General features: G+C 45.2%; 1 protein-coding gene across 1 annotated transcript in view; it reads left to right on the top strand.

Annotated features, from left to right (window-relative positions):
- Positions 1 to 535: 535 nt before the first annotated feature.
- Positions 536 to 26,886, top strand: part of CEP85 (centrosomal protein 85) — a 39,341-nt gene continuing 12,990 nt past the window's right edge. The window contains exons 1-11 of the mRNA XM_040338022.1: positions 536 to 715; positions 5,813 to 5,863; positions 5,943 to 6,077; positions 7,481 to 7,974; positions 9,811 to 9,935; positions 12,155 to 12,272; positions 12,359 to 12,544; positions 15,632 to 15,784; positions 24,597 to 24,751; positions 24,914 to 25,043; positions 25,118 to 25,168. Coding sequence (XP_040193956.1) covers positions 5,827 to 5,863; positions 5,943 to 6,077; positions 7,481 to 7,974; positions 9,811 to 9,935; positions 12,155 to 12,272; positions 12,359 to 12,544; positions 15,632 to 15,784; positions 24,597 to 24,751; positions 24,914 to 25,043; positions 25,118 to 25,168 — 1,584 coding nt within the window. The 5' untranslated portion in view covers positions 536 to 715; positions 5,813 to 5,826. The remainder of the gene's footprint in view (positions 716 to 5,812; positions 5,864 to 5,942; positions 6,078 to 7,480; positions 7,975 to 9,810; positions 9,936 to 12,154; positions 12,273 to 12,358; positions 12,545 to 15,631; positions 15,785 to 24,596; positions 24,752 to 24,913; positions 25,044 to 25,117; positions 25,169 to 26,886) is intronic.

Genomic DNA, 26,886 nt, shown 5'->3' with positions numbered 1-26,886 from the left:
ATTGGTCTGGGCAGAAGGAAGGTTTAAGTGGCCAGCAAGCAAGTGGTTAAAGGAGCGAAGTGCTGAATAGCAATAAATGGCCTGGTCATGAAGGGGATAAAACCTTCCGGAGGGCAAGAAGTTAGGGTGCTGCAACGTGCAATGGAGTGCCAAGCGTACTGTTCATTCACTTCTTATAACAGATCTATATTTTATTATTAGACGTGAGCCCTCTCACTGCAATGCCTCAATGACTCCCAGGACAGGGGTCTGACTTGTATTAGCAGCAACAGCTCTCAGTGTCTGCCACCTCACACTACATACAAGCTTTCCTATACACACAAATCGTGCCTGTGCTCCACCCACCCAGACTACATGCTGCTATTGGCTGGACGTCACCCCGCCCACTCCGACTACTCGCTGCTTTTGGTAGGACGTCACCCTACCCGCCCACTCGTTCTACATGCTGCTTTTAGCTGGACGTCGCCCCGCCCAGTCCGACTACACGCGGCTATTGGCTGGACGTCACCCCGCCCACTCCGACTACACGATGCTATTGGCTGAACGTCGTACACAGCGATTGGCGGAGAGGGAAGCTGGGTTCGGCTAGGTGTGGCGGGGAGACGGTTTGAAGGTGACTCCGCCCAGTTTCCGGCTGTGTGTTTCTCATCCGTTGCTGTGCTGTGTTCCCGTTGCCAGGACTTCTTCCGGGTAGGAGCTGATCCACACCGGTGAGGTGAGCCCCCGCACAAACCTGCTACGTTTAGTATTATGAGAACCCAGTCATAGCCTTACCGGGCTCTGGTTGTTTGGTTACTATTGTTGTGTGATTTGTTTACTAGGAGGCTTGATTCATGCAGTGATAGACATTTACATGGTGTTGGCTTGCTGTATTGTTTTATATGTTGCGAAAATGGAGATCCGGGTGGCAGAGAGAGTAACTGGCAGTACAGAGTAATGTGGAGGAAGTATGATGATTGTCACTAGCATTATACAGCATGATTTGTCTTACGTCAGACCCTTGTTTACTTATCTGTTTACCTGGCCATTAAAGCGTTACTAAAGGAAATGTAGTGCTACCCCCGAAGTATTCGCTGGTTGATTTGGGATCCATACCTCCCAACATTTGAACTTCTCAATGAGGGACACTTGAGGCAAGGGACAACCTGCGGCGCGCGCCACGGAAAAATGTGGGTGTGTAAAATACAGAGTGCAGGGGTGTGGAGTGTGTAATGCAGAGAATGCAGGATGGGGAGTGTGTAATGCACAGTTTAGGTGGGTGTAATGCACAGAATGCAGGGGTCAGGAGGGTGTAATGCACAGAATGCAGGGGTCAGGAGGGTGTAATACACAGAATGCAGGGGTCAGGAGGGTGTAATACACAGAATGCAGGGGTCAGGAGGGTGTAATACACAGAATGCAGGGGTCAGGAGGGTGTAATACACAGAATGCAGGGGTCAGGAGTGTTTGGAGTTGCGATACGTACTGAGTGCAGGGTGCGGTGTGTACTGAGTGCAGGATAGCGGGGTGCGCTGTGTACTGAGAGTTTAGGAGGGAGATCCTAGCACTGTCTGTAGTCCCGCCTGTGGGAAGGTGTGTGTGTGTGTGAGAGAGAGACACAGTACCTTCCATGCAGTGCCCATTCTCATAGCTGGGTGGTCACAGAGCTGTTCCATCCAGTGGATCTCTCTGCTGCTATCTCTGGCTGCCTGCACGTCCTCCAGTCAGCCTGTCTGTTTGTCCTGGGCTGGGAGCTCTTCGGAGCTCTTCTCCCTGCTTCAGGGAATCAGTCCTGGCCATCCTCGCGGGCTGCGGCTCTTCATCCCCACCGCCTCATGGAGCCCTCAGCCACAGACCCTCTAGTCAAGATCCACGGGACACACTTGGAATTGCGGGAGGGTCCCGCGGAATCCGGGACGGTTGGGAGGTATGGGGATCTACTCTTTTTTTTGGCTCAGCTCACCCCTATTAACTAGCTCGAACCCTCCCTCCCACACATCTGAAGCCTGGTGAAGGAGATATGGTGGCCTCTGTTGGGCTGGGGCCACAATAGCAATGATAAAACGGTAACCAAATTACCTGTTATCACGGGTTCAACCAGGCAAGAAAATACGCTTTACACCATAGACACGTTTAAGGTAAAACCAAGAATAAGTTTACTTAGTGAAAACTTGAGGTAACAAGCATAGATTATAATTGCAGCCACAATTAATAAACAGTAACTCACTATGGTTTTGCAAGGGCCCTTGCAGGAATCGTTAAGTAATGACAGTGAAGAAAACCTGGTTAAGAGTGGTACCACTCATCTAAACTAGAAGGAAGTCTATACTCGTGGGTGATCCTATAGAAAGTTAATGATCTCGTTGTGGCCAGTCGGTGCACATAAGAAATTGTAAATCCAAATCGGCAATTGATGAGGAAACTCACAAAACGGAGTGTATGGAACCGTGAGTGGGGATGAGCCAGTGCTTGTCAGCGTAAGTCACTGCTATGGGCTTCCCGGACACTCGACTGGGCCCTCTGAGCGTCGGGCCGAGACCAAGAGCTTGTCTCCGGCCTGCAAGATGGTTGTAAGTGTCTGTGTACATGGAGAGTCAGAGGTTGAGCAAGTGCTCTCTCACCCTTCAGGCCGATCCGCCTGAATTCTCCTCAGGAGGCACGTTGGTGGATCACCGCTCCACAGCACAGAGGTCCCGGACGAGGGTTTTCCACTGGTTCAACTGGCAGCTGGATCACCTCTACGATCCCAGACACAAAGCTAGATGCTGGGGTCTTGCTTCTTTCCGAACGGCTGGTCTCTGTGGGTTCAGGCCCAGGCTTCTGGCCTAACAGCAGGGCTGTGGTATATCGGCAGCTCCGCAGAGGAAAGAAGTGCAGGTTCCGAGAGAGCGAGATCATCCGCTCCCTTTCTATAAGTAACCTCCCCCATAAGGCTGTGCGGAGGTGTCACATGTTCAAAGGGCACAAGGCATTGTGGGAAGTGTAGTCTATTTCTCTTAAGAGTCCATGGAGTCCATATCTCCTGCTACTTGTAGTCCCACAATGCATAACTTTCATAAAGGTATCATACATATTTACAAGTGTGAATGTAAGTCCAGCGGAGACAACCTGTCGTAAGGCTCTGACAGGATGACCCCGCTACAGAAACTTTTTTTTTTTTTTTTTTTTTTTTTTAAATAACAAACATGTTATACTTGCCTCCACTGTGCAGTTCGTTTTGCACAGAGTGGCCCCGATCCATGTCTTCTGGGGTCCCTCGGCGGCTGTCTCTGGTCCTCTCCGCAATTACTCGCCACAGTCATGCGAGAGCTCGCATGGTGGTCACTAATTGCGAGCGCGCTCCCGTGATACAGCGAGCGGCCATAGCCGCTCACTGTATCACTCGGGCCCGCCCCTTGGCACGCCGTGTCACTGGATGTGATTGACAGCAGCGCCAGCCAATGGCTGCGCTGCTCTCAATCCATCCGCTCTAGCCAATCAGCGGCCAGGCTGAGCGGAGAAGAGGATCGCGGGACTTTCGAGGAGCCAGGTTAGTATAACGGGGGGGGGGCGGGGCGTCAGTATCAGATGTTTTTTCACCTTTTTGCATAGATTGCATTAAGGTGAAAAAAACATTTTCCTTTACAACTCCTTTAAATCTGTTATTTTTCCCGTTCCTGTCACAGACCAAGCTGTCCAGCAAAAGTGACAGTTGGGCCTCACCTACACAGATGGGGAGCAGTAAAATAAGGCAGCTGAGCTGCAGATTTATCAATCAGCTGCAAATGAAAAACGGCCAGCAGCCATGTTTGTACACACTGCTACATTGCAGAAATGTATACCACAAGTCACATACAGCCGTCAGAACCACCGCTAGACTTGATCTATTCACGGGAATGGGGCTTTATTATTTTTATACAGGGTTTATATAGTGCCAACAGTTTGCGCAGCGGGCCCAGCTCGTTGGAGCTCACAATCTACAAACGCTCTTTAGTGCATGCGGTTTAGTAGCGGCAGGCATGCAATTAAGGATGAGCTCCAGCGTGTTCGCATAGTACACGTGCAGAGCCCGCCAGGAAGTCTGCACGGCACTGCGCTAATCACAGCCAGGGAGATATTGTCCCGATGTTCGGCTGCAGAGATCGGGAAATGTCTCCCTGGCTGTGGTTAGCGCAGCACCGTGAAGACTTCCAGCACCGTGAAGACTTCCTGGCGGGCTCTGCACATGTACTATGCGAACACGCCAGAGCTCATCCTTCCTTGCAATGGTTAACGTAGGCATTGAGGAGCACTTCAAGCCGCCTTTCAAATACCACTGAAAAGCAAAACACCGCAATCCACTTTTCAGAGGAGCGACAACGATGGCCACATCTAAAAGCGGTAGCAAACTGTGGCTGGTTTAAAAAAAAAAGCTATTTAGGAAAAAAATTACCTTTACAAGCCCTTTAATGCCTCTTTAAGACCCTCCTACTGTTTCTGAAATTTGACCACACCCACTATTTGATGTGATTTGCAGGGTGTGTAGGGGGAGGGGTTTTGGGGGGTCTTGGTTGAGTTTTAGCACCTATTGTTTGATGGGGGGAAAAAGCCCTGCTTACCTTAGAACAAAGCCTTCCAGCGGCATGCCCTCACCAAGGAGAGGGTGTCTGACTCATTTTTCGATGGGCAGTATTGGACGCTAATGTCGGATTGTGCCTCGCTGTTGCGGGGCAGGTTTGCCATGTGCTGAAGGGCGGGTTTTGTCTGTGTTGTGGAGCCGGAATAGTGTGTTTAACGGCGGGTTTTGCCTGTGTGGTAGAGCAGGTTGCAATACGCCCAAAACTCGCCCTGCAACAGCAAGGCTTGATCTGACAATTCCGTTCCCCCGCTGTTTGCATATGATCTGATAATGCCTCTGACGCATGCCCTGTGTTGACGTCATACCAGCTGATCAACAGATCGGCTGCAGTGACGTTTGCTACTGCACATGCGCAGTAGCAAACGTCCTTTTTCAACGGGAGGCATGTTTACTGCTAACAGAGCCCTAAATGTCGGTACAAAAAAAACTGACGGGGTTCCAACCCTTATTTACTTTATCATAAATTTTAAGAAAACAAGATTCCTTTGGACATATGTAAGTTCATTTAACCACCTCAATCCTGGGCATTTTCATCCCCTTCCTGCCCAGGCCAATTTTGAATGACAATTGCGCGGTCATACAACACTGTACCCAAATGACATTTTTATATATTTTTTTTCCCATACAAATAGAGCTTTCTTTTTGGTAGTAATTAATCACCACTGTTTTTGTTTTGGTTTGTCAGAAAATGTTGTAAATAATAATTTTTTTCTCCTTCACTGATGTACGCTGATGAGGTAGCACTAATATGCCGCACAGATTGGCATCACTGCTGGGCACTGTTGGGGCTGCACTGATGATCAGTACCCTTATTACCTGTACAGAGGATGCTGCTGGTTGGCTCTCCTGGCCTCTCACGGTCAGTGTGAGCCACGAGCCAGTTACGGACACTTCCGTGTTTATATGTGATAGGACACAGCCGATCTCATGGGTAAAGGGCTGTATCATTGGCTCTTTACTGAGATCAGGGTCTTGCTGTGTCCACAGCGCCCCTGCAGGCAAGTAAGAGCGGTGTGACTGGGGTGACGTCATATGACGTTTTCTCAGGACGAGAGGCAGTTAAAACATGTTCATCTAAGACTCACCTGACCACAATGCTGTGTGATTGAAGAGCGTTGTCGCCCTATGACTGGAAATGGACAAATGTTTGCCTGGGGTTCATCTTTAAAAATACTGATTGCAAAAAATGTTCACACATAATCTAATGGAGTTCCATTCTTTCTTTTGATGTTCTAGTTGCATGAAAAGCTATGGAAAGTGTAGGATTCCAACCACCGGGCAGGATGGGTAAGGTGAACTTGATTTTTTTACAGATAACTCTCATTGGTAACGTTCTGTGTCTTTCACTGTATGCCTTCTGTTACAGCAACAGCAGTACATCCAGTTGGCAGTTCTTACACAGACTGGCAGACTCCTCAGATATCGGGAAAAGCTATAAGTCGGATGGCATTTCTTCATGGGGTCAGAAAAGGGGGCATTCCTGGCAATGAAAATGTAGATGGTGAGTTGCGTATTGGTTTCAGAGCCAGTACTGATCAGGCATATGCCTCACCTGCTTTTTTCCAAGTTTGACCCTTGAGCTGGAATCTCCGGGGTCAGAGGTCAACTGAACTCGCTGGTCACTTCCCTGACCCCACACGCAGAATATTACTCGATGTATGAGACACAAATCTTGATCTGCCCATACACTGATCAAAGTTTCTCCGGTTCAGCTGGGACCGGATACAATTCGACCAGCGTGTGGATGGCGGCTGCCTGAATGGGATAAAGTGTATTGCCAGGACCTGTAGGGTGCCACCTGCAATGGCACCTCCGTATTTCTGTCCTGATATTATAACTGTTCAAGCTCTCCTGGCAAACTGCCAATACACAAATGCAATACATAATAGGGAATATTCTATCTGCCAAAGGATTTGTATTCTTGTCCGTTTCCGTCTGGAGATTTACAAAGCTCATATATGGCTGGAGTTCAGCTTTAAAAAAAGTGGGAGAGGTTTTTATATTTGATCCCCTTTTATGTAGGGTTAAAGGGGTTGTAAAGGTGCATTAAGGTGAAAAAACATCCGCGGATTAGCCCCCCCGAGCCCCTGTATTACTTACACGACCCCTCGCAAGTCCTACGCCGTGAACGCACTGGCTTCTCGGGTCATTCATTGGTTAATTGATAGCAGCGCAGCCATTGGCTAATGCTTCTGTCCCTTTTTTATTTTTCCCCACAGATGGCTTTCCTTTGGTAATTAATCGCCTCTGCATTTTTTTATTTTTATTTTTTAAAGTCTGACAATATCTTTTACTTTCTGCTATAAAACATGTTCAATAAAAAAAAAAAAATGGAATTCCTTCATAAATTTAGGTCAATATGTATATTGCTACGTATTTTTGGCAAAAAAAATAAAAATCCCAATAAGTGTTTGGTTTTTGTGCAAAACTTATAGCGTCTACAAACTGAGATATTTTATGGAATTTTATTTTTTACTAGTAATGGCGGTGATCTGGGACTGTGATGTTGCGGCAGACAAATCGGACACTTTTTTTATTTTATTTTTGGGGGGGAACCAGTGACACTAATACAGTGAACAGTGCTACAAATATGCACTGTCACTGTACTTATGATGTTGGCTGGGATGGGGTAACCATTAAGGGTTAAATGTGTGCCTAAAATATACACTTGGTTACTGTGTGGGAAGTGCTTGTACTATGGGAAGGCAGAGATCCGTGTTCCTGCTTTGTCCCTGTGCCCTCCCCTGGTCCTTAAGAAAATTTGGCTGCCATGAAACTGGTACCTGGAGCAAAAAAGGTTGGGAACCGCTGGTGTATATTATGAAAGTGAGGTTTTCTTTTTAATTGCTATAATTTTGATTAAGATGCCAGGTTACCCTATATTCTGCATATTCTTCTTTTCAGAATTCTGCAATGCCGGTACCACCTTCCAGCCAATAAAAAGCCAGGTTACCATCCCCACAGCTCATGTTTTGCCTTCTACATTGGCAGTGTCCTCCAGTAATACACATATACAGGACAGAGCCCCGCTTTCCACAGAAGCTGATTTCCCAACGCTGCCTACGTTGGACCCTTCCACAGCAGATGACACGAGAAGGTTTGAAATGCCCAATATTGAACCTACACTGAACCAGTCAGGTCTATTGAACACTTTCTACAGTGATAATAAACGTGAAATCCCTGCGCCTAGCACAATGGTTACGCATTACAACGCTCTACCCGAAAGCAAAGAGACTGGAGGCGTTGAACGCACCAGCAGAGCTGGGTTCTCGGGGGGCACACATCAAGGATGGGGGATGGATTCATTAAAGCAGCATCCTGTGAGTGAATACAGTGCTTGGAGACAGCAACAAAACCAATACTCGGAGAATCTAAGAATAAACATGGAAAAACTACAGGTAATTGGATATATATTTTTTTTTTCCAAGGATTGATATAACATGTCTGCTGTTTAACCCCCGGACCATATTGCTGGTCAAAGACCAGAGCACTTTTTGCGATTCGGGACTGCTACGCTTTAACTGACAATTGCGCGGTCGTGCGACGTGGCTCCCAAACAAAATTGACGTCCTTTTTTCCCCACAAATAGAGCTTTCTTTTGGTGGCATTTGATCACCTCTGCGGTTTTTATTTTTTGCGCTATAAACAAAAATAGAGCGACAATTTTGAAAAAAAATAATATTTTTTGCTATAATAAATATCCCCCAAAAATATATAAAAAAAAATGTTTCCTCAGTTTAGGCCGATACATATTCTTCTACATATTTTTCGTAAAAAAAAAATCGCAATAAGCGTTTATTGATTGGTTTGCGCAAAAGTTATAGCGTTTACAAAATAGGGGGTATTTTTATGGCATTTTTATTAATATATTTTTTTTTACTAGTAATGGCGGCGATCGGCGATCAGCGATTTTTTTTTTTTTTTTTTTTTTTTTTTTTTTTTTTTTTTTCTCTTCGGTACTGCGACATTATGGCGGACACTTTTGACACATTTTTGGGACCATTGGCATTTTTATAGCGATAAGTGCTATAAAAATGCATTGGATTACTATAAAAATGCCACTGGCAGTGAAGGGGTTAACACTAGGGGGCGGGGAAGGGGTTAAGTATGTCCCTGTGTGTTATCTTACTGTGGGGGGGTGGCCTCACTAGGGGGAACACTGATCCTCTGTTCATACATTGTATGAACAGAAGATCAGCATTTCCCCTGCTGACAGGACCGAGAGCTGTGTGTTTACACACACAGCTCCCGGTCCCCGCTCTGTAACGAGCAATCGCGGGTGCCCGGCGGCGATCGAGCCCGCCGGGCACACGCACGGGAGTCGTGGGCGCGCACGCGCCCCTAGTGGCCGCTCGAAGACCGGACGTATAGCTACGGGCTCTCGCCCAGGAGAGCCGACCTGCCGCCGTATAATGACGGTGGCTGGTCGGCTAGTGGTTAAAGTGGATGTAAACCCCATTCATGAAATTTGAGCTGGGTACATATATCTGTAGTGTTTTCTTATCTCTCTTCAAAGCCCCGTGGCTTTCTCCTGATCCGTTCTGTTTTCAGAATGATTACTTTTGACAAGTTCTCTATCAACTGTGATAAAACCAGGCTGAATTTTGTGTCGCATTGGGTGCTATAAATTAGCAGAGAGCTGGTCTATTCACAGCATAGCTCTGCATTTTTTTTCCTTTTTTATGTGGAAGGGGCGGGTGTGCCTTTCCTCCAATCTGCTGTTTCAGTGTATGACAAGAATCCACAGGTGAATCATCAGGAAGAGAAAATTCTAACAGGACGTGCACATTCTAAACCGTGTATAAATGTGAACACAGCAGATATACATGTAAAACTTTTGTAGGGAGATTTGTTTCATCTCTGTGTATCATCTGAGACTGTTCACTTCACTGGGTGTATGTGAGGGTTTACATCCACTTTAAGATTAAGTGCTCCCTTGCATTGATGCTGTCTAGAAATGTAAAGGTTAACTGCTAATTTGTAAGTCTGGTGGGACGCAAAAAGCAGTTTTATTTACCCGATCCTCCGTTCCAGTATGCTCCCTCCAGACGTTAAGTGCAAAGGTGAAGAGGAGAACACCACCAGCTGGGGAATCAGAATCTGATATGTAAAACTGCATTTTGTGGCCCCCTAGGCCTAAAAAAAACACTGAATCCTTGCAGCAAGGGAGCATTTCTTTCTTTCCCCAGAGATGGGCTTAGAACATGAATACATTTTTTTTTTTTTTTTTTCAGATCATGAGAGATTACTCCACAAAGTTGATACATCCTGCAGCAATGCACCAGAATGCCAATGATTGGGAGAGAGTTATGCAGGCCAACGAAAGTAATTTGCTGGAAAAACAGATGATGTTGGAAAGGTGGGAAAGAATATTATTTCTTAAGTGATATTTCATCTGTAAAAATGTAATACAATAGTGTTCTTGTGTGTTGATTATGTTTAGAATCTAAAAAAGTGATGGATTAATTTTAAAGGGGGTTGTAAAGGTTCGCGTGTTTTTTTTTTTTTTTTTTTTTTTTTTCTGGGTTCCTTTTAAGCTAGTGCATTATTGGTTCACTTACCTTCTCTTTCGATTTCCCTTCTAAATGTTTTTTTTCTTTGTCTGAATTTCTCACTTCCTGTTCTTCCTCAGTAAGCTTGCCCCCATCATCCGAGCCGTGCTGGCTGGGGGTTAGTTGGCGTGCTCGCCCCCTCCCTTGGGACTACATCCCTGCGGGGAGACGCTATGTCGCACGGCTGCGCAATTAAGTTAATGTAACGCAGTGGCGTATCGCCAAAAAATTGCCTGGTCATGAAATCTTCCGGAGGTCAAGTGGTTAAAATGGTAAATTAATTTAACATAAACACTTAAAGTGGATTTAATCCTCATATACCCAGTGAAGTGAACAGCCTCCGATACAAAGAGATGAAACAAATGACATTAAACAAATCTCCCTAAATACGTTTTACATGTAAATCTTCTCTCTTCACCTTTTTATATACTGTTTAGAAAGTCCACATCCTGAATTTTCTCTTCCCGATTCCCCTGTAGGAGGGGATTATTGCTAGACACTGTGAGACAGCTGATTGGCACATACCCCCTCCCCACACATGCAGAGGTTGCCTGTGAAAAGTTTAGCTGTGTGCTTATCTATTTATAACAACCACACCGACACACAGTTCAGGCTCCCGTCTCGGAGAGCTTGTCAAAAGTTATCAGGCTGATAATGGAGGAATGGAGCAGGACAAAGCAATGGGACATAGTGCTTTGAGGAGAGATAACAAAACACTGCAGATATGTGCCCAGCTCAAGTTTCATGAATCTGGTTTACATCCACTTTTAAACACCCCACAATGTTTCAGTAACAAGTTCAAGTGAACACGATACTAATCACATCGCCAAGAGAATTGGCAGACAGACAAACAATAGGTGATGCAATTAACAAAGAGAATTCACACCTAGTGGCAACACAATAGGGAATTACACAATGAGAGAAAATAAACCATAATAAAGTAGATTACACATGGCAGCAGGAGACCTCAGAATTGGGTTGTTTTCAGCTGATTATAATCTTCTGCTTGGAGTCTGAGTCTAGGAGGGGTTTGAAGCAGTCATTGCTGGTTTGGGCACAGAGGCCTCAATTCTGTATCCAGGTCCTCCAGTTCCCAGAGTCTGTATGTTTTGGGGAGACAAGGAATTGAATCTGAAGTAAAACTACTCCAAAGGTCCCCCAGGCACACACCTCCCAAAGAATAGAGCCCCCTCAATACCGGGGGCCCATAATCGGTAGGCAAGAGTCTAGCCTACAGTCCTCTCCAAAAGCCCCTGTCCTGGTTGGGTCCGTCACGGGTGCATTTTTGATTCGTTCAGGTGTGTGCAGAAAAATGCAGCATGTTCAAATATAATTTTTTTTGCACTTGTGTGAACTATGCCATTGGAATCATATAACCGTCTGTCCATGCATTTCTGTTGCAGAAAAAAGGCACTGCACTGCATCTGGCCCTTAGTCAAGGTTTTAAATGTACTTTAATGCAATTCCAGAAGCCACTTTGTCAGTCAACATAGTGGTTCCATGTGCTGACAGGTCAACCATGGCAACCAGCAACTTAAAAAAAAAAGGAAAGAATAGTAACTAATTTGACATTCTTAATAGAGGTATACAAGTCATGGTATCACAGGCAGAAAATGCTGTTAAGATGAATTGATACATTTGGATAGTTTACAGCCATTTGCTCTGTGCTTGAGCCCCACTAACATTCCATTGGTCTTGAAACGGCTTGAGCAGGGCTGTGTTTTTGCTGCTACTGAAGAAGTTGGTGTAAAGTGGATCATATCCATAAGCACCAGTGCATTGTAGGTGATGGGTGTGCTATATGTAGTGACTTGACTTTGCTCTGTACCAACCATCAGTGTAGCTCCACATGATGTATGTTGGTCACAAAATAATTCTACTGAGCCTAGGCAAATATGTTGCATGTTCTTTTGGTTTAATTCCCACTTACAACCATCCCCAGATATTTTTACTATTGGTCTCTCCAGTTTTATTCATCAATCCAATGGGACTGACAATTTAGTCTGTGTTCCTTTCCTGATTACAGGCAGAGGCAGCATATCTCTCAGCTTGAACAGAGAGTAAGAGAGAGTGAGATGAAAACACACAGTGCACTTTTAGGCCAAACCAGTTCCTACAATGATATGTACCTGATCAGGTTGCAGGTAAGTACTTTTAGACCAGACACTCCCTCACCCATTTTTTTTTATTTGTATGAGCCAACAGACTCAAGTGTCCTGCTTTATTTTAGGACCTTCAACGGGAAGTTACTTTCTTGAGAGCCCAATTTGCAGAGAAGACAGAGTCTTCTAGCCGTGAGAAGGCAGAGTTGGAGAAGAAACTGTGCGCCGTGGAGACTGAGAATAAAGATATGAGAGAGGCTATAAAGGAGGCAGCCCTAAAGCATTCTGATGAATTGAAAAGACAAGAGGAGCGAGTAAGTGTGTGTGTGTTTGTGTGTGTGTGTGTGTGTGTGTGTATATGTATCAGGGTTTGACAAATTTGCTTGGAATCTAGGAGCCAGATAAAGTTAAAAGCCAGAAACGCTCCCCGTCTCGCTGAGCTCGTGCTTAGAGGCGAACTCATACGTGAGTAGCGCCCGCATATGAAAGCGTTGTTTAAACCACATGTGAGGTATTGCCGCGATTGGTAGAGCGAGAGAAATCATTCTAGCTCTAGACCTCCTCTGTAACTCAAAACGTGCAACCTGTAGAATTTTTTTTAAATGTCGCCTATGGAGATTTTAAAAGTCGCCATTCCATGAGCAGACGCAATTTTGAAGTGTGACATGTTGGGTATAAATTTACTCGGCGTAACATTATCTTTCACAATATAAAAAAAATTGGGGTAACTTTACTGTTGTCTTATTTTTTTTTAATTAAAAAAAGTGTAATTTTTCCCAAAAAAAGTGCCCTTGTAAGACCGCTGCGCAAATACGGTGTGACAAAGTATTGCAACGACCGCCATTTTATTCTCTAGGGTGTTAGAAAAAAATATATATATAATGTTTGGGGGTTCTAATTGGAGGGAAGGAGATGGCAGTGAAACCACAGGGGAAGCTCCATTAGCATTAGCCTTGCTGGTTGTCTTGTCATACCAACGGCCACCACAAGATGCCTATGCTTCCTTCCCCAGGCAACAGGTCGCTAATTCTAGTCGCAATTGTGACCTGGCGCCCGGATTTTGTCGAACCCTGGTGTAAATGCATGTAGTGTGTGTGTGTGTGTGTGTGTATATATGGACTGAATGGAATGATCAGTCCCAGCATAGATCATACCTCTGTACCTTGTTGCTCGGTTGTCTGCAGGTCCCTTGATATTATGGGTTTTGTTGTGGCTTTGTGTCATGTGACACTCTGCATATTCTGCTGATAGACTGTCACTTCCACAGCCACTTACTGCAGTGACCAGAGTCTGTCAGACTCTGTAAATTATGTAATTTCCCTCAAAGCTCTGAAGCTTGGTGGGCTTGAATACATTTTAATTGGCATTTAAACCTGCCCAGTCACACCTACACCAAGTTCCGCCTCACAGATCTATCATTACTCAAGTAGTAAACCCCTTTTTACACAGCCTGTTCTGAAAAGATAGCTATGATGATGCTGGACTAGATTGTATAGATCACAATTGACATTCAATCCCGCCAAGCTAAATCCTTTGCTGCTCTGTTCGTGTGTGTGTGTGTAAGAGAGAGAGAGTGTGTTCCGCTCTCTCAGATCCTGCCCTCTGAAGCCCCACCACCAGATCATTGCTTTCTCTATAAAGCAAAGACCTACCTTCTGTCAGTTTCTCCTCTGGAAAGCTCACTGTGAAGCTGCTGGTTGGGTTTTAAGGACTCACAATTCACATTCAATCCCGCCCAGTTAAATATGCTGTCCAGTTTGAACAGGGAGTGTCCCACCCCAACGAGCCCAGCTCTCTGAACAGATTCAATTAAGTATCCACTTGCCGACCGTGCACGGTAGCGTAACTGCTACAGTGTGGGCCGTATATGTAAAATATACATATATATGTGTATGTGTATGTATATATGTATATGTGTATATATATATGTATATATATATATATATATATATATATATATATATATATATATATATATATATATATATATATAGGGGGCATGCCTGCTGTGCAGTGATTAGCAGGTGCCAGCCCCAATGGATGACCGCCAGCACCCGCTGATCGGCGAGGAGGAAGACAGGACAGAGCGTTGTCTATGTAACAATACAGAGCTCTGTCCTGTCAGCCGGGGATGTGGCGGTTTTTGTTTTCCTCCAGAGCAGGGTTAAAAACCAGCTTATCCCTTAGTAAAAGCATCTGCCAGTGCACACAAACACTGGTTAGGCACGCATTTAACCCTTTGTTCACCCTAGATGTTTAACCACTTCCGCCTAGACCTATTCTGGCATGCCTCTCCTGCATGTTAGAATCATCATTATTTTGCTAGAAAATTACTCAGAACCCCCAAACATTATATATTTTTGTTTGTCGCCAGAACCAGGGATTCTTTAGCTCTGGCCTCCGGTTTTTCTTGGTCTCCGTTCAATTTATGCCTTCCCTCCAATACAAATTGTGCCTCATCTGCTGCACAAAATTGGGGAAACTGTGATTCCACTTGCAACAATCTGATCCAGAAGACTATCTCCGGCCTCTTCCCTACATGCCAGATTTGCTATCTCATGGCACTCTATTGCAGCCTGCCTCACAGTATCTGACTTTAACGACATGGTTGTTTGAAAAGGATATTTCTGAGTCTGTGATTCCTACCTTGCTGAAAGCAAGAAGGACTACTTCCAGGAAGATCTAATATCGTGCCTTAAAATCCTACAAATAATTCAACTTCAGTGATTTACTCTGTGCCTCACATTCTAGCCTTCCTACAAACAGGTCTTCACTAGAATCTAGCTCTTTGCACCCTCAAGGTGCAAAGGGCAAAAAGCACAGACCAGGATTACACTGTTTGTAACAAAACCCCTGACCTGCTTTAACAGTTCCACTAAGTGTCTTCATTAAGAGCACTGCGTTGGGGTAGGCTTTGGTATTAGCATGTGTACAAAGTACTCCCATTTAGTCCACGCTAATCTTCGCAGGGTCCACCAAACTGGCATGGACCAATGTGATGAGGCTACCAGAGTCTCTACAGGTTGTTCTTCTGTTGTAATCGGACATATGTGCCTTCCATTTCCTAGGTATGCTGCAAGAACCGGGTTGACAAATGGTGACCTAAGCCTCCTCTCAAGTTATGTTTTCATAGGCTTGTTTATTATAGAACAATTGACAGTACATGCCTTGGTCCTTGGCAATGCCAGCACCTAATATGCCATGCCTCTGTCAAAAAAAAAAAATATGGCAGCCACTGTAATCTATTTTTTTTTTTTTTTAACTAGCAGAAAGGGAAAGTGTGTGTGTGTGTGTGTGTGTGTGTGTGTGTGTGTGTTTGTTTGTGTGTTTTTTTCAAAAAATATTACAATAAAACTGACCCAACACCTCCTTGATTTTTTTTTTTTTCCCCCTCCCTCTAGGTGAAAGGAAGAGAGCGGCATATTAATTCTCTGAAAAAAAAGTGTCAAAAAGAGGCAGAACAGAACAAGGAAAAGCAGCAGAAGATTGAGTCCTTGGAGAGATACCTGGCTGATCTTCCTACTGTACAGGACTACCAGAAACAACTACATCAGGTAAAATCCCACACGATGGGCTCAATTCACAAAGTGTTAAATTCCAAATGGGTATGTTTTGATAAATTACCTCATGAGAATGGATTTAAAAAAAATCCCTGCTGTGACAGACTCACCGGGGACAGAGGCTTTTGGAGGGGACTGAATGCTAGCCTCTTGCCTTGCGATCATGGGCCCTGGCATTTGGGGGAACGGTGCTCTTTGTGAGCTGTATGCCTGAGGACCATGTATATGCCATATTAGAGTGACTGAGTCATACTGTTGGGAGATGCTAATGCCATCCCCTCCAGCCATCTGTCTGTTCTCTGTGCTAATTGACCCTGCTATTGTGTGAAGATGTCCTGTGTTTACACTTATGATAATGTGTATTGTATAGCAGGTGAGCGAGGAGATGTGACGTCTACCCTGAAAGGTCATATCTATGAGCCGCCTAGTCTGGGTAAATGATTAATTGGCTCATGTTAATTTATGTTCTGGTTACCTCCTCTTTAAACTGTATATAGGGTTGTATTCTTGGTTCTATTAAACACTCCATGTTCAGCAGACAAACAAGTCTCGTCTCGTGTGCTTGTGAGTAGCTGGAATATCTGATATCTATATCCAGACTGATGGGAAGCGGTATATGACGGAAGCACTCAAGCGGAGTGTGGGACGTTCCATTACACCTGCAATTCATGAAAAACGTTGAGTTAACCATTTCAATACCGGGCACTTTCATCCCCTTCCTACCCAGGCAAATGTTCCTGTTTCAGCACTGTCGCACTTTGAATGACAATTGTGCAGTCATCCAACACTGCGCACAAATTTTTATCCTTTTTTTTTTTTTTTTTTTTTTTTTTTTTTTAGTTTTCCTTTAGTGGTATTTAATTACCACTGGCGTTTTTAATGTTTTGCTAAACAAACGGAAAAAGACTGAATCTTAAAGAAAAAAATTCTGTTGTAAAATTCAAATAAGTAATTTTCTTCTTCACGAATGTGCACTGATGATCAGCACCCTGATTATCATTGTAAATTCCCCTGTCACCACAGGAAAGGTTGTTATCTGCTTTACTTTCCTCAGACACTGACAGCGCTAAGAAAAGAAAATGCCGGAATTTGTGTGATCAGCTGTGATTGGAAGCAGCTGATCACATGGTAAAAAAAAAAAAAACCTGCGACCACCCCAGCACCCCCCTCGTACACACCTTGTCCCTATGTTGGAGGAAAAGGGCCTCTTCCCCACAACCTGTGGGGGTCTGTGGCCTTATTTAACAAGAGGGCCCCAAGATCCAGGCGTGTGTGAATGAGTTTGAGTAATGATGTAACCGAGTGACACCCCTCCCATGACTTTATTTACAAGTGGGTGGGATCTGGGGGGGGTGGCTTGTTAAAGGAGGCTTCCAGATTCTGATAAGCCCCCCCCCCCCCCTGCCTGCTATATATCCCCCCCCCCCCCCCACAATTTAAGGGGGTGTTCCAGGCATTTTTTGTGTTTATTAAAAGTCAGCAGCTACAAAAAGTGTAGCTGCTGGCTTTTAATAAACACACACTCCCCTGCTCCACGTTCCATCGTCTTCATCCTAAGTGTGGGCACCCGGCCCGTGGCAGCTTTCGGCTTCACGGCCGGGCACCCACTGCGCATGCGCGAGCGGCGCTGCGCTCTCTCATTGGACAGGCGATCGCATGGGACCTGTCACGTGTCCCAAGCGATCGCCTACTGCAGCCCCTCCCTGTAGGCGATTAAGCTATTAGCCTACGATGCCCCTCGGCAGAAGGAGGAAGTGGGACAGGAAGTCCCACTGCTCCTGCAGCCCCCACTAACCCCCCAAAAAAATTACATGCCAAATGTGGCATGTAAGGGGGCAAGGAGTGGGTTAAGTGGAAGTTCCAATTTTGGGTGGAACTCCGCTTTAAAATGGATGTAATGTTTAGATTAAATGAATTTATGTTGGGTAAGGAAGAAGTGTCGGTTATAGTGGTAGGAGACTTCAATGAGGTCTTGTACAAAAAGGTTGATGGGTTTCCCGCGCTGTCGTACTCTGACCCTATAAAAAAGAGCCGCTTGAGTCAACTTCTGGATGAAGTAGGATTAATGGATATGTGGAGAGTGCGGAATTCACGCGTCCAGCAATATTCTTGCAATTCAAGCTTGCATTCGACGCTTTCCAGGATAGATATGGCCTTGGGGAATGATAGAGCGCTGCAGAATATGGGAAAGATTGTATACTTGCCAAGAGGAGGTGTCAGATCATTCCCCAATGGTTCTCACTTTAAATTTAGAGGGAAAAAAAGCCCAGAGTGGAAAATCAATCCATATTGGTTCGAGCTAATAAAGAAAACAGATGAGGTCCTGCCAAACTGAGGGATTTTTTAGATAATAATGAAGGCACCGCGGCGACTGGGATACCCTGAAGGCATATGTCAGGGGTATCCTGATCCAGCAGGTGGCCAAATTTAATAAGAGCCAGAGAATGGGAGGAAAATACCCATAGAGAGGCATTAGAGGCTGAAAATAACTATGTAATAGATCAAACATCAGGAGGAAAAAAATTTGGCTAGATAAACAGCAAGATTATAAGATGGCAATTGCATGGAATGTTGAGACTAGATGACTCTGTCTGCGGAAGTCTTCCTTTGCAGAGGGTAGTGTAGGAAAGATGCTGGCGCAATTGGTGAAGTCTAAACCCCCCCACTATCAGGGGTATTGGATCTATAGGAGGAGAGAGTGCAGATTTTTAGAGCGTACTATAAAAAACTCTATACTGCACAGAGGGTGGGGGTGGGGGTGGAAGGAGAAATGTAGGATTTATTGGATTTATTGGAAGCTAGAGATACCGACCATCGCACAAGAGGAAAGGGATTAATTAGAAATCCCAATAACTAGAAATTCAGCAGGCAGTAGCTGATATGGCAAACCAAAAGTCGCCCGGCCCAGATGGGCTTCCGACGGAGGTATATAAATATTATGGAGAAATATTACTTCCAGAGTTCATAAAAGCACTAAATGGAGCGGCCGTGGAGGGAAGACTTCCTGCGTTGATGCTGGAAGCAACCATTATAGTTATACAAAGAGAAGGGAAGGACCCCCTAGATCCCGCATATAAACCAATTTCCCCCTTATGCTTAGACTCCAAGATATTGGCTAAGGTTTTAGCAGCTAGGCTCAATAGACTTATTTCAAAACTGATCCACCCAGATCAGACAGGATTCATAGCTAATAAGATTCACTAGTATGAATATCCGAAGGACATTTCTTAATTTACAAACCCAGACGGAGAATGAGGGATCAAGAGCCGTGTTGTCACTGGATGTGACTAAAGCTTTTGACAGTGTGGAATGGGGCTATACAGGGAGTGCAGAATTATTAGGCAAGTTGTATTTTTGAGGATTAATTTTATTATTGAACAACAACCATGTTCTCAATGAACCCAAAAAACTCATTAATATCAAAGCTGAATATTTTTGGAAGTAGTTTTTAGTTTGTTTTTAGTTTTAGCTATTTTAGGGGGATATCTGTGTGTGCAGGTGACTATTACTATGCATAATTATTAGGCAACTTAACAAAAAAAAAATATATACCCATTTCAATTATTTATTTTTACCAGTGAAACCAATATAACATCTCAACATTCACAAATATATATTTCTGACATTCAAAAACATAACAAAAACAAATCAGTGACAAATATAGCCACCTTTCTTTGCAAGGACACTGAAAAGCCTGCCATCCATGGATTCTGTCAGTGTTTTCATCTGTTCACCATCAACATTGCGTGCAGCAGCAACCACAGCCTCCCAGACACTGTTCAGAGAGGTGTACTGTTTTCCCTCCTTGTAAATCTCACATTTGATGATGGACCACAGGTTCTCAATGGGGTTCAGATCAGGTGAACAAGGAGGCCATGTCATTAGTTTTTCTTCTTTTATACCCTTTATTGCCAGCCACGCTGTGGAGTACTTGGACGCGTGTGATGGAGCATTGTCCTGCATGAAAATCATGTTTTTCTTGAAGGATGCAGACTTCTTCCTGTACCACTGCTTGAAGAAGGTGTCTTCCAGAAACTGTTAGTAGGACTGGGAGTTGAGCTTGACTCCATCCTCAATCCGAAAAGGCCCCACAAGCTCATCTTTGATGATACCAGCCCAAACCAGTACTCCACCACCACCTTGCTGGCATCTGAGTCGGACTGGAGCTCTCTGCCCTTTACCAATCCAGCCACGGGCCCATCCATCTGGCCCATCAAGACTCGCTGTCATTTCATCAGTCCATAAAACCTTAGAAAAATCAGTCTTGAGATATTTCTTGGCCCAGTCTTGACGTTGCAGCTTGTGTGTCTTGTTCAGTGGTCGTCGTCTTTCAGCCTTTCTTACCTTGGCCATGTCTCGGAGTATTGCACACCTTGTGCTTTTGGGCACTCCAGTGATGTTGCAGCTCTGAAATATGGCCAAACTGGTGGCAAGTGGCATCTTGGCAGCTGCACGCTTGACTTTTCTCAGTTCATGGGCAGTTATTTTGCGCCTTGGTTTTTCCACACGCTTCTTGCGACCCTGTTGACTATTTTGAATGAAACGCTTGATTGTTCGATGATCACGCTTCAGAAGCTTTGCAATTTTAAGAGTGCTGCATCCCTCTGCAAGATATCTCACTATGTTTGACTTTTCTGAGCCTGTCAAGTCCTTCTTTTGACCCATTTTGCCAAAGGAAAGGAAGTTGACTAATAATTATGCACACCTGATATAGGGTGTTGATGTCATTAGACCACACACCTTCTCATTACAGAGATGCACATCACCTAATATGCTTAATTGGTAGTAGGCTTTCGAGCCTATACAGCTTGGAGTAAGACAACATGCATAAAGAGGATGATGTGGTCAAAATTCTCATTTGCCTAATAATTCTGCACTCCCTGTATCTGGAGAGTGTTGGGGGAATTCGGATTTGGCCCTATATTTACTGGCTGGATAAAAATGCTTTATGACAACCCTAGTGCCAAGCTTAGAATTAATAATAAACTCTCGGAAAATATTGTGTTGGAGAGAGGGATGAGACAGGGGTGCCCTCTGTCACCCCTGCTCTTCGCCCTAGCGATGGAACCTTTGGCCATCTCTATAAGATCAAGCTCTGAGATAACCGGCTTCCAGAGGAAGACAGGAGATGAAAGAATCACTTTATATGCGGACGATATCCTGCTCTTCCTGGGAGATGCAGAGCAATCATTAAAAAGTAAAAGCAATGAGCATAGTGGAGGAATTTGGTAAATTTACAGGCCTAGAGATAAATTGGGAGAAATCTGAGTTATTACCGGTGGACCTGATTGGAGAGAAGTAATAGTACCAGGAATGCCACAACCACGGTGATGGACTTGAGATAGGAATTTAACATACCACAACACTTTTTTACTTGCCTCCAGTTGGGGCATGCCTTTGAAGCCCAATTCAGGACACAAATCTTAGAATGGAACAAAATGCCACACTTTCAAAACATACTAAAGGTAGGCTCAACTAAGGGTCTTGTATCCGAAATATACAGACAGATAAGCAAAAAAGTCAACACTGGGCTTAAACTCCGGAAGGTAAGAGAGAGATGGGAAGAGGATATAGGGGAAATAACACAGGAACAGTGAAGGAGAATCCTAGAGATGGGACCGAAGGTATCAGTTTCACCCCCGCCGAAAGTCTCCCACCTGATGTTGATAAATGGAGCCTATTATACTCCCAAGCGTCCAAGTATGGCAGAAGATCGGATGATAAATGTCTGAGATGCCAGGGGTCCGGAGATCTTATTCGTATGGTGTGGCGATGCCCAAAGCTGTTTCGGTATTGGGAGGGAGTGCTTAATATCGTGAGTGACACATTCGGATCAATATTGGAGATGGAGGCCACACTATGTATATTGGGATATAGGAAGGAATGGGAGGAGCAAAAGAGTACCACAGTTGCAATATTGAGATGCTTGTTTCAAGCCAGAAAAATAATGGCTATGAGATGGCAGGCGACAATACCCCCGGCAGTAAGGGTTTGAATCTGGGTAATAAACGAGACCATTTGTAAAGAAAGAGCAGTTTATACAAAAAGAGGTAACCTTAAGGAATTTGAGAAGATGTGGAGGCCTTGGCTGGACAAAATGGGTTCCCCCTCCCTAGAAGGCAAAATGCATTGCAGGGCTGGAGAATAACTAAAATAGAATACCTGATTGGAAAAACGCACATTTGATAATTCAGTGGTGTTGCGTTTCTTTAGTTCGATTTGGTTAAGCCAAGGGAAAAGAGAGAACGGGCGAGCGCATTGCTCTATGAAGCTAATTGTAATAAGATCAATTCAGTAGTAATAGGAGGGGAGGAAATATTGAACAATTTAACGTTTATAATACTGGAATTAAAGCGGGGGTTCACCCTATGAACGCAAAAAAATTTTTTTTTCCTTCTACCATAAAATCAGGCATTGTAGCGCGAGCTACAGTATGCCTGTCCCGATTTTTTTTTTTTTTTTACCCCCGTACTCACCTTGTACTCGTACATCGAAGATACCGGGGAATGGGCGTGCCTATGGAGACGGAGGATGATTGACGGCCGGCTCTGGCGCGTCACGCTTCTCCGGAAATAGCCGAAATAGGCTTGGCTCTTCACGGCGCCTGCGCATAGCCTGTGCGCAGGCGCCGTGAAGAGCCGAGACCTACTCCGGCTGTCTTCGGGGAGAGTGACGTGCCAGGGCCGGCCGTCAATCATCCTCCCTCTCCATAGGCACGCCCATTCCCCGCGGGAGCCGAAATCTACAATGTACGATTACAAGGTGAGTCCGGGGTTAAAAAAATCGGGACAGGCATACTGTAGCTCGCGCTACAATGCCTGTCTCGATGGTAAAATCATGTGAGTGAGGGTGAACTACCGCTTTAAGTAGAACACATGGGATATAGGCTCCTTGGCCCAGTTATCGCTTTTCCCTGAGGTGCTTTTTAGTATATTATCTAATGTGTCCTTATTTTCTGCATATTTATTCTATGATGTAGAAGAAAAAAAATCATTTTTTTATTGAATTGTTAATATTTGAAAGAAAAATTTAATAAAGAATAATGGTAAAAAAAAGTATAAGCCTAGGGTGAGAAATGCAGCAGCTACTGTAAGTGGAAAAGAGGGTCAACAATGCCCATCTGCATGCCTCACTGTGCCCAGCTGCATGCCACACTGTGCCCATCTCCCTACCTGATCTGTGCCTCATGTACTGGTGCGGTGTCCATCTGATCTCCAGCGCTGTGATATGCAGTCTAGTCGGAGGCTGTGTAGTGTAACAAAGCCCCGTCTCCTCGTCCGTGACGGAACACTGAGGCCGCGTACACACGGTCGATCCATCCGATGAGAATGGTCCGAAGGACCGTTTTCATCGGTTCACCGCTGAAGCAGACTGATAGTCTGATGTGCGTACACACCATCAGTTCAAAAACCGATCGAGTCCAACGCAGTGACGTAAAACACAACGACGTGCTGAAAAAAATTTAAGTTCAATGCTTCCAAGCATGCGTCGACTTGATTCTGAGCATGCCTGGGTTTGGAACCGATGCTTTTGTGTACTAACCATCGGTTTTGACCTATCGGTCAGGCGTCCATCGGTTCGATTTTAAAGCAAGTTCTCTGTTTTGGAACCGAAGGACAACAGACCGATGGGGCGTACACACGGTCGGTTTGGACCGATGAAACTGAACTTTAGTCCGTTTTCATCAGTTTGGACCGACCGTGTGTATGCGGCCTCAGGCCCCGTACACACGGTCGGACAAAACCGATGAGAATGGTCCGACGTACCGTTTTCATCGGTTCACCTCTGAAGTGGCCGTACGGCCTGATATGTGTACACACCGTCAGTCCAAAATCCGATCGGGTCAGAACGCGGTGACGTCAAACACACGACGTGCTGAATAAAACGAAGTTCAATGCTTCCAAGCATGCGTCGACTTGATTCTGAGCATGCGTGGGTTTTGAACCAATGCTTTTCTGTACTAACCATCGGTTTGGTCCGATGGGGCAGCGGTCCATCGGTTCGGTTTTGAAGCATGTTTTAAAATTTTGGACCGAAGGAAAACCGACCGATAGCCTATACACACGGTCGGTTTGGTCCGATAAAACTGAACTTCGGTTCATTCTCATCGGACCAAACCAACCGTGTGTACGGGGCTTTACTGTTTCCCAGCAGTGAGTCCGCGTTTCCCGCCTATCACGGACGAGGAGGAGGTGGGGCTTTGTTACACTGCATGGCTGCTGACTAGACTGACATCAGTGCCAGGAGATCGGGCACACGAGTCTGCAGATGGACACACACATGTAAAAGCAGAGGGGGCATTTTCAGCACTAAATACTCAAGTATATACTGTATTTTGATATAGCTCCAGCTTTGACAAGGAAGGAAAGGACGCATTTCATGGTTTTAAAAAAATTATATATTTTTTTTATTTGCTAGGTTTTCTTTGACATAATATGCAAATCAAAGGTTACCCGTTTTGGTCTGCAAAATAATGAAACTTGATATCATGTAACAATTTTGTTGCATGGTATTTTTCAAGAAAGCTTCTGAAATGAAGCTTTAATTCCACGCAGCTGCAGGGGAAGCGGATCGGGGAAGGCGATGCAAGTTTTTATATACAGTATGTATGTGGATAGAGATGGCTGTGCTCCAGTCTGATGCTTGTTGATTGACCACCTAGTCTGGAACTGCTTGTAACTGACATTTGCTGGACAGTTGACCTGTTGCAGGAAGTGAATTGTACAGAAGAACTTTGTAAAACAAATGCTGCTGTGTGAATTCTGTTAACAGGCTGTATCATGTGTCACGTTTTTATTTCTATCAGATGAAGGAACTCCAAGAGAAGAATTGCCTTATGCAGGAGCAAATGGGTGACCTAGAAAGAAAGCTGGCAGAAGCTAGAGCAACCTGTAGGGAGAATGAAGCGAAGCTTGCAGCTGAGAATTTCAAAGTACAGGAGCATCTGCATACTATTGAAAGGTACCCATTTAATAAGATGCACATAGCCAAATGACTTCCTCTACCTGACAGGTCTCAAATTGGTGGTCTCATGGGACTTGTAGTTTCGCCACAGCTGAAGGGCCGCTAGTTTGAGACCCCAGCTCTACCATCTTCTAACATTTGGAATGATCTGCTTATTAGTTTACAGAAGGAACTAAAAAAGCTGGAAACCACGGACTGGAAGGTGGAAGAAAAGAGATTATTACAGGAGGCAGAGGATTTAAGACGGGAAATAACATTTCATGAAAAAGAGCAGGAAGGCTTAAGAAAGGTACATACTCCTATAAACTGAGATCCTGCAAAAAGGAACCAGTGAACTTCTTACTTATGTCTATTTATTTATAGGTGATGGAAAGCCAAAAGAAAAAGCTGGAGCAGATGTGCAATAAAGCAAAGGTAACCAACCAATTATTCTGTTCCCTTCTGTAACTGAACTTGTACGTGCATTTCTAGTGAACCATGGCTGTGAAAAATAACGGACTTTCTCTTTCGTTCATAGACCGACACAGCATCCTTTGACCTTAGGGTTATGTTCTTCCTACCAGGAGATTTTAGGCAGAATTCTTACAGCACTTAAGGTGTTAAAACTTTCCTTCATGCCGCTCCTCCCAGGGGGCGTGGCTCCCCCAGGCATAACCCACACCCTGCTCCAGCAGCTTCAGTTTGTTTCTGCCTAACCGTCAGGAGAGTCAGGCTCTCTCTGGAGTCCTGGACTCTGGAGTTTTTTTCTTGCAAATTTTTTTTTTTTTTTTTGCATCTTGCGAGTTTTTTTCCTCGCTTTTTTATTTTATTTTTGAATCCTGCGATTCTTCTATCAACAGCCGACTGGGTGACAGGCTGGGTCCTCGACCCTTGTAGTCCCCCCAGGTTCGGCCTTCGAGCGTGTGCCGGCCCTCAGCTCCGCTTTGGGACGTCCACGACAGGCCCCATTGCTCCAGGGGCGGCCGGGGAACTTCGGTTCTAGGGCACACATATGACCGGTCTCTATGGCCTTGTCACAGTGTCTGGCTGACAACCATGCCGTTCGCGGACGTTGGTCTGTCTGGGATACCTCCAGCCGGGTAGTCGCAGGACAGGTAAGTAGTGGCCCCTTAGGTAAGTGGTCTGGCTGGAATGTTTTCCCTTGGGAGGTCGACTGAGGGTTTTTCCCTGCTTTCCTCTCTCCCTTATTCCTCTCCCTCCTTCCCCCTTTGGGTGACGGCTGTGCAGGTTTTTTTTTTTCCTTGGGGCTCATATTTTTTCACTCGGGTATGGCTGGGGCTGTTCTGTGTCACTGCAGGGGACTGTGGTGGACATTCTGGGCATTTTTGTGTGTGCTGTGTGCTGTTTTGGTGTACTGTCATTTTTGGGTACACTGTCTTTTTAAAACTGCGCAATGGCGGCCATTTTGCCGGAGCCGCGCTTGTATTATTCGGCGGCCATTTTCTTGTGGCCGGCGCCGTTTTCAGCACTAGTTCGGCCTCTAGTGGCCGTTTCGGCGGGGAAAAAAGACCGCGAATCCTCTGAGGGGACAGACGCAGCGCTGCAGCTTCTCCTCAGCACACACTTGTCCTTCATAGACCGCGCTGTATCAGGGGGGTGGTGAGTCTCAGGGGGCCCCAGACTGTGCTCTAGCGGCCGGGAGGTGACCTGTGGGGGACTTTTTTCCTGCCATTGGCAGTGGGGGTGACACGGCAGCTGCAATATGGAGCCTGAATCAGGCCCCTCATTCCTCACAATGCCGGAATTAACCCTTAGCGCCCCTTCCCCTGCCACATCTGTTGAATCGGTGTCGGCTGTCCTGGAATCTTTTCTCACCAGGTTTGAAGCTGCCAGTGCTCGGTTGGGGGGTAAAAAGCACCCCCCCCCCCCGGAGGCTGTTTCTGGGGATATCTCTGACGCAGAATCTGATAACGCTGTTGCTGCTTCTGGTTCTGTCATGTCAGAGGATGCGGGCTTAACCCACATGGACAGCGAGGATGACTCTGCTGCGGAGTCTGCTGACAAGGAATTTGTTGGAGCTCTTATTACTGCGGTACGTGAGACTCTAAAATTAGAGGATGTGGCGGAGACACCAGCGGTGTCAGTCCCTTTTGGATTCCGCAAACCACCGCGTACCGCTAAGGTATTCCCTT

The sequence above is a fragment of the Rana temporaria genome, chromosome 2 (genome assembly GCF_905171775.1).
Source record: "Rana temporaria chromosome 2, aRanTem1.1, whole genome shotgun sequence".
NCBI classification, from domain to species: Eukaryota; Metazoa; Chordata; class Amphibia; order Anura; family Ranidae; genus Rana; species Rana temporaria.
This window is presented reverse-complemented; position numbering and strand designations above follow the sequence as displayed.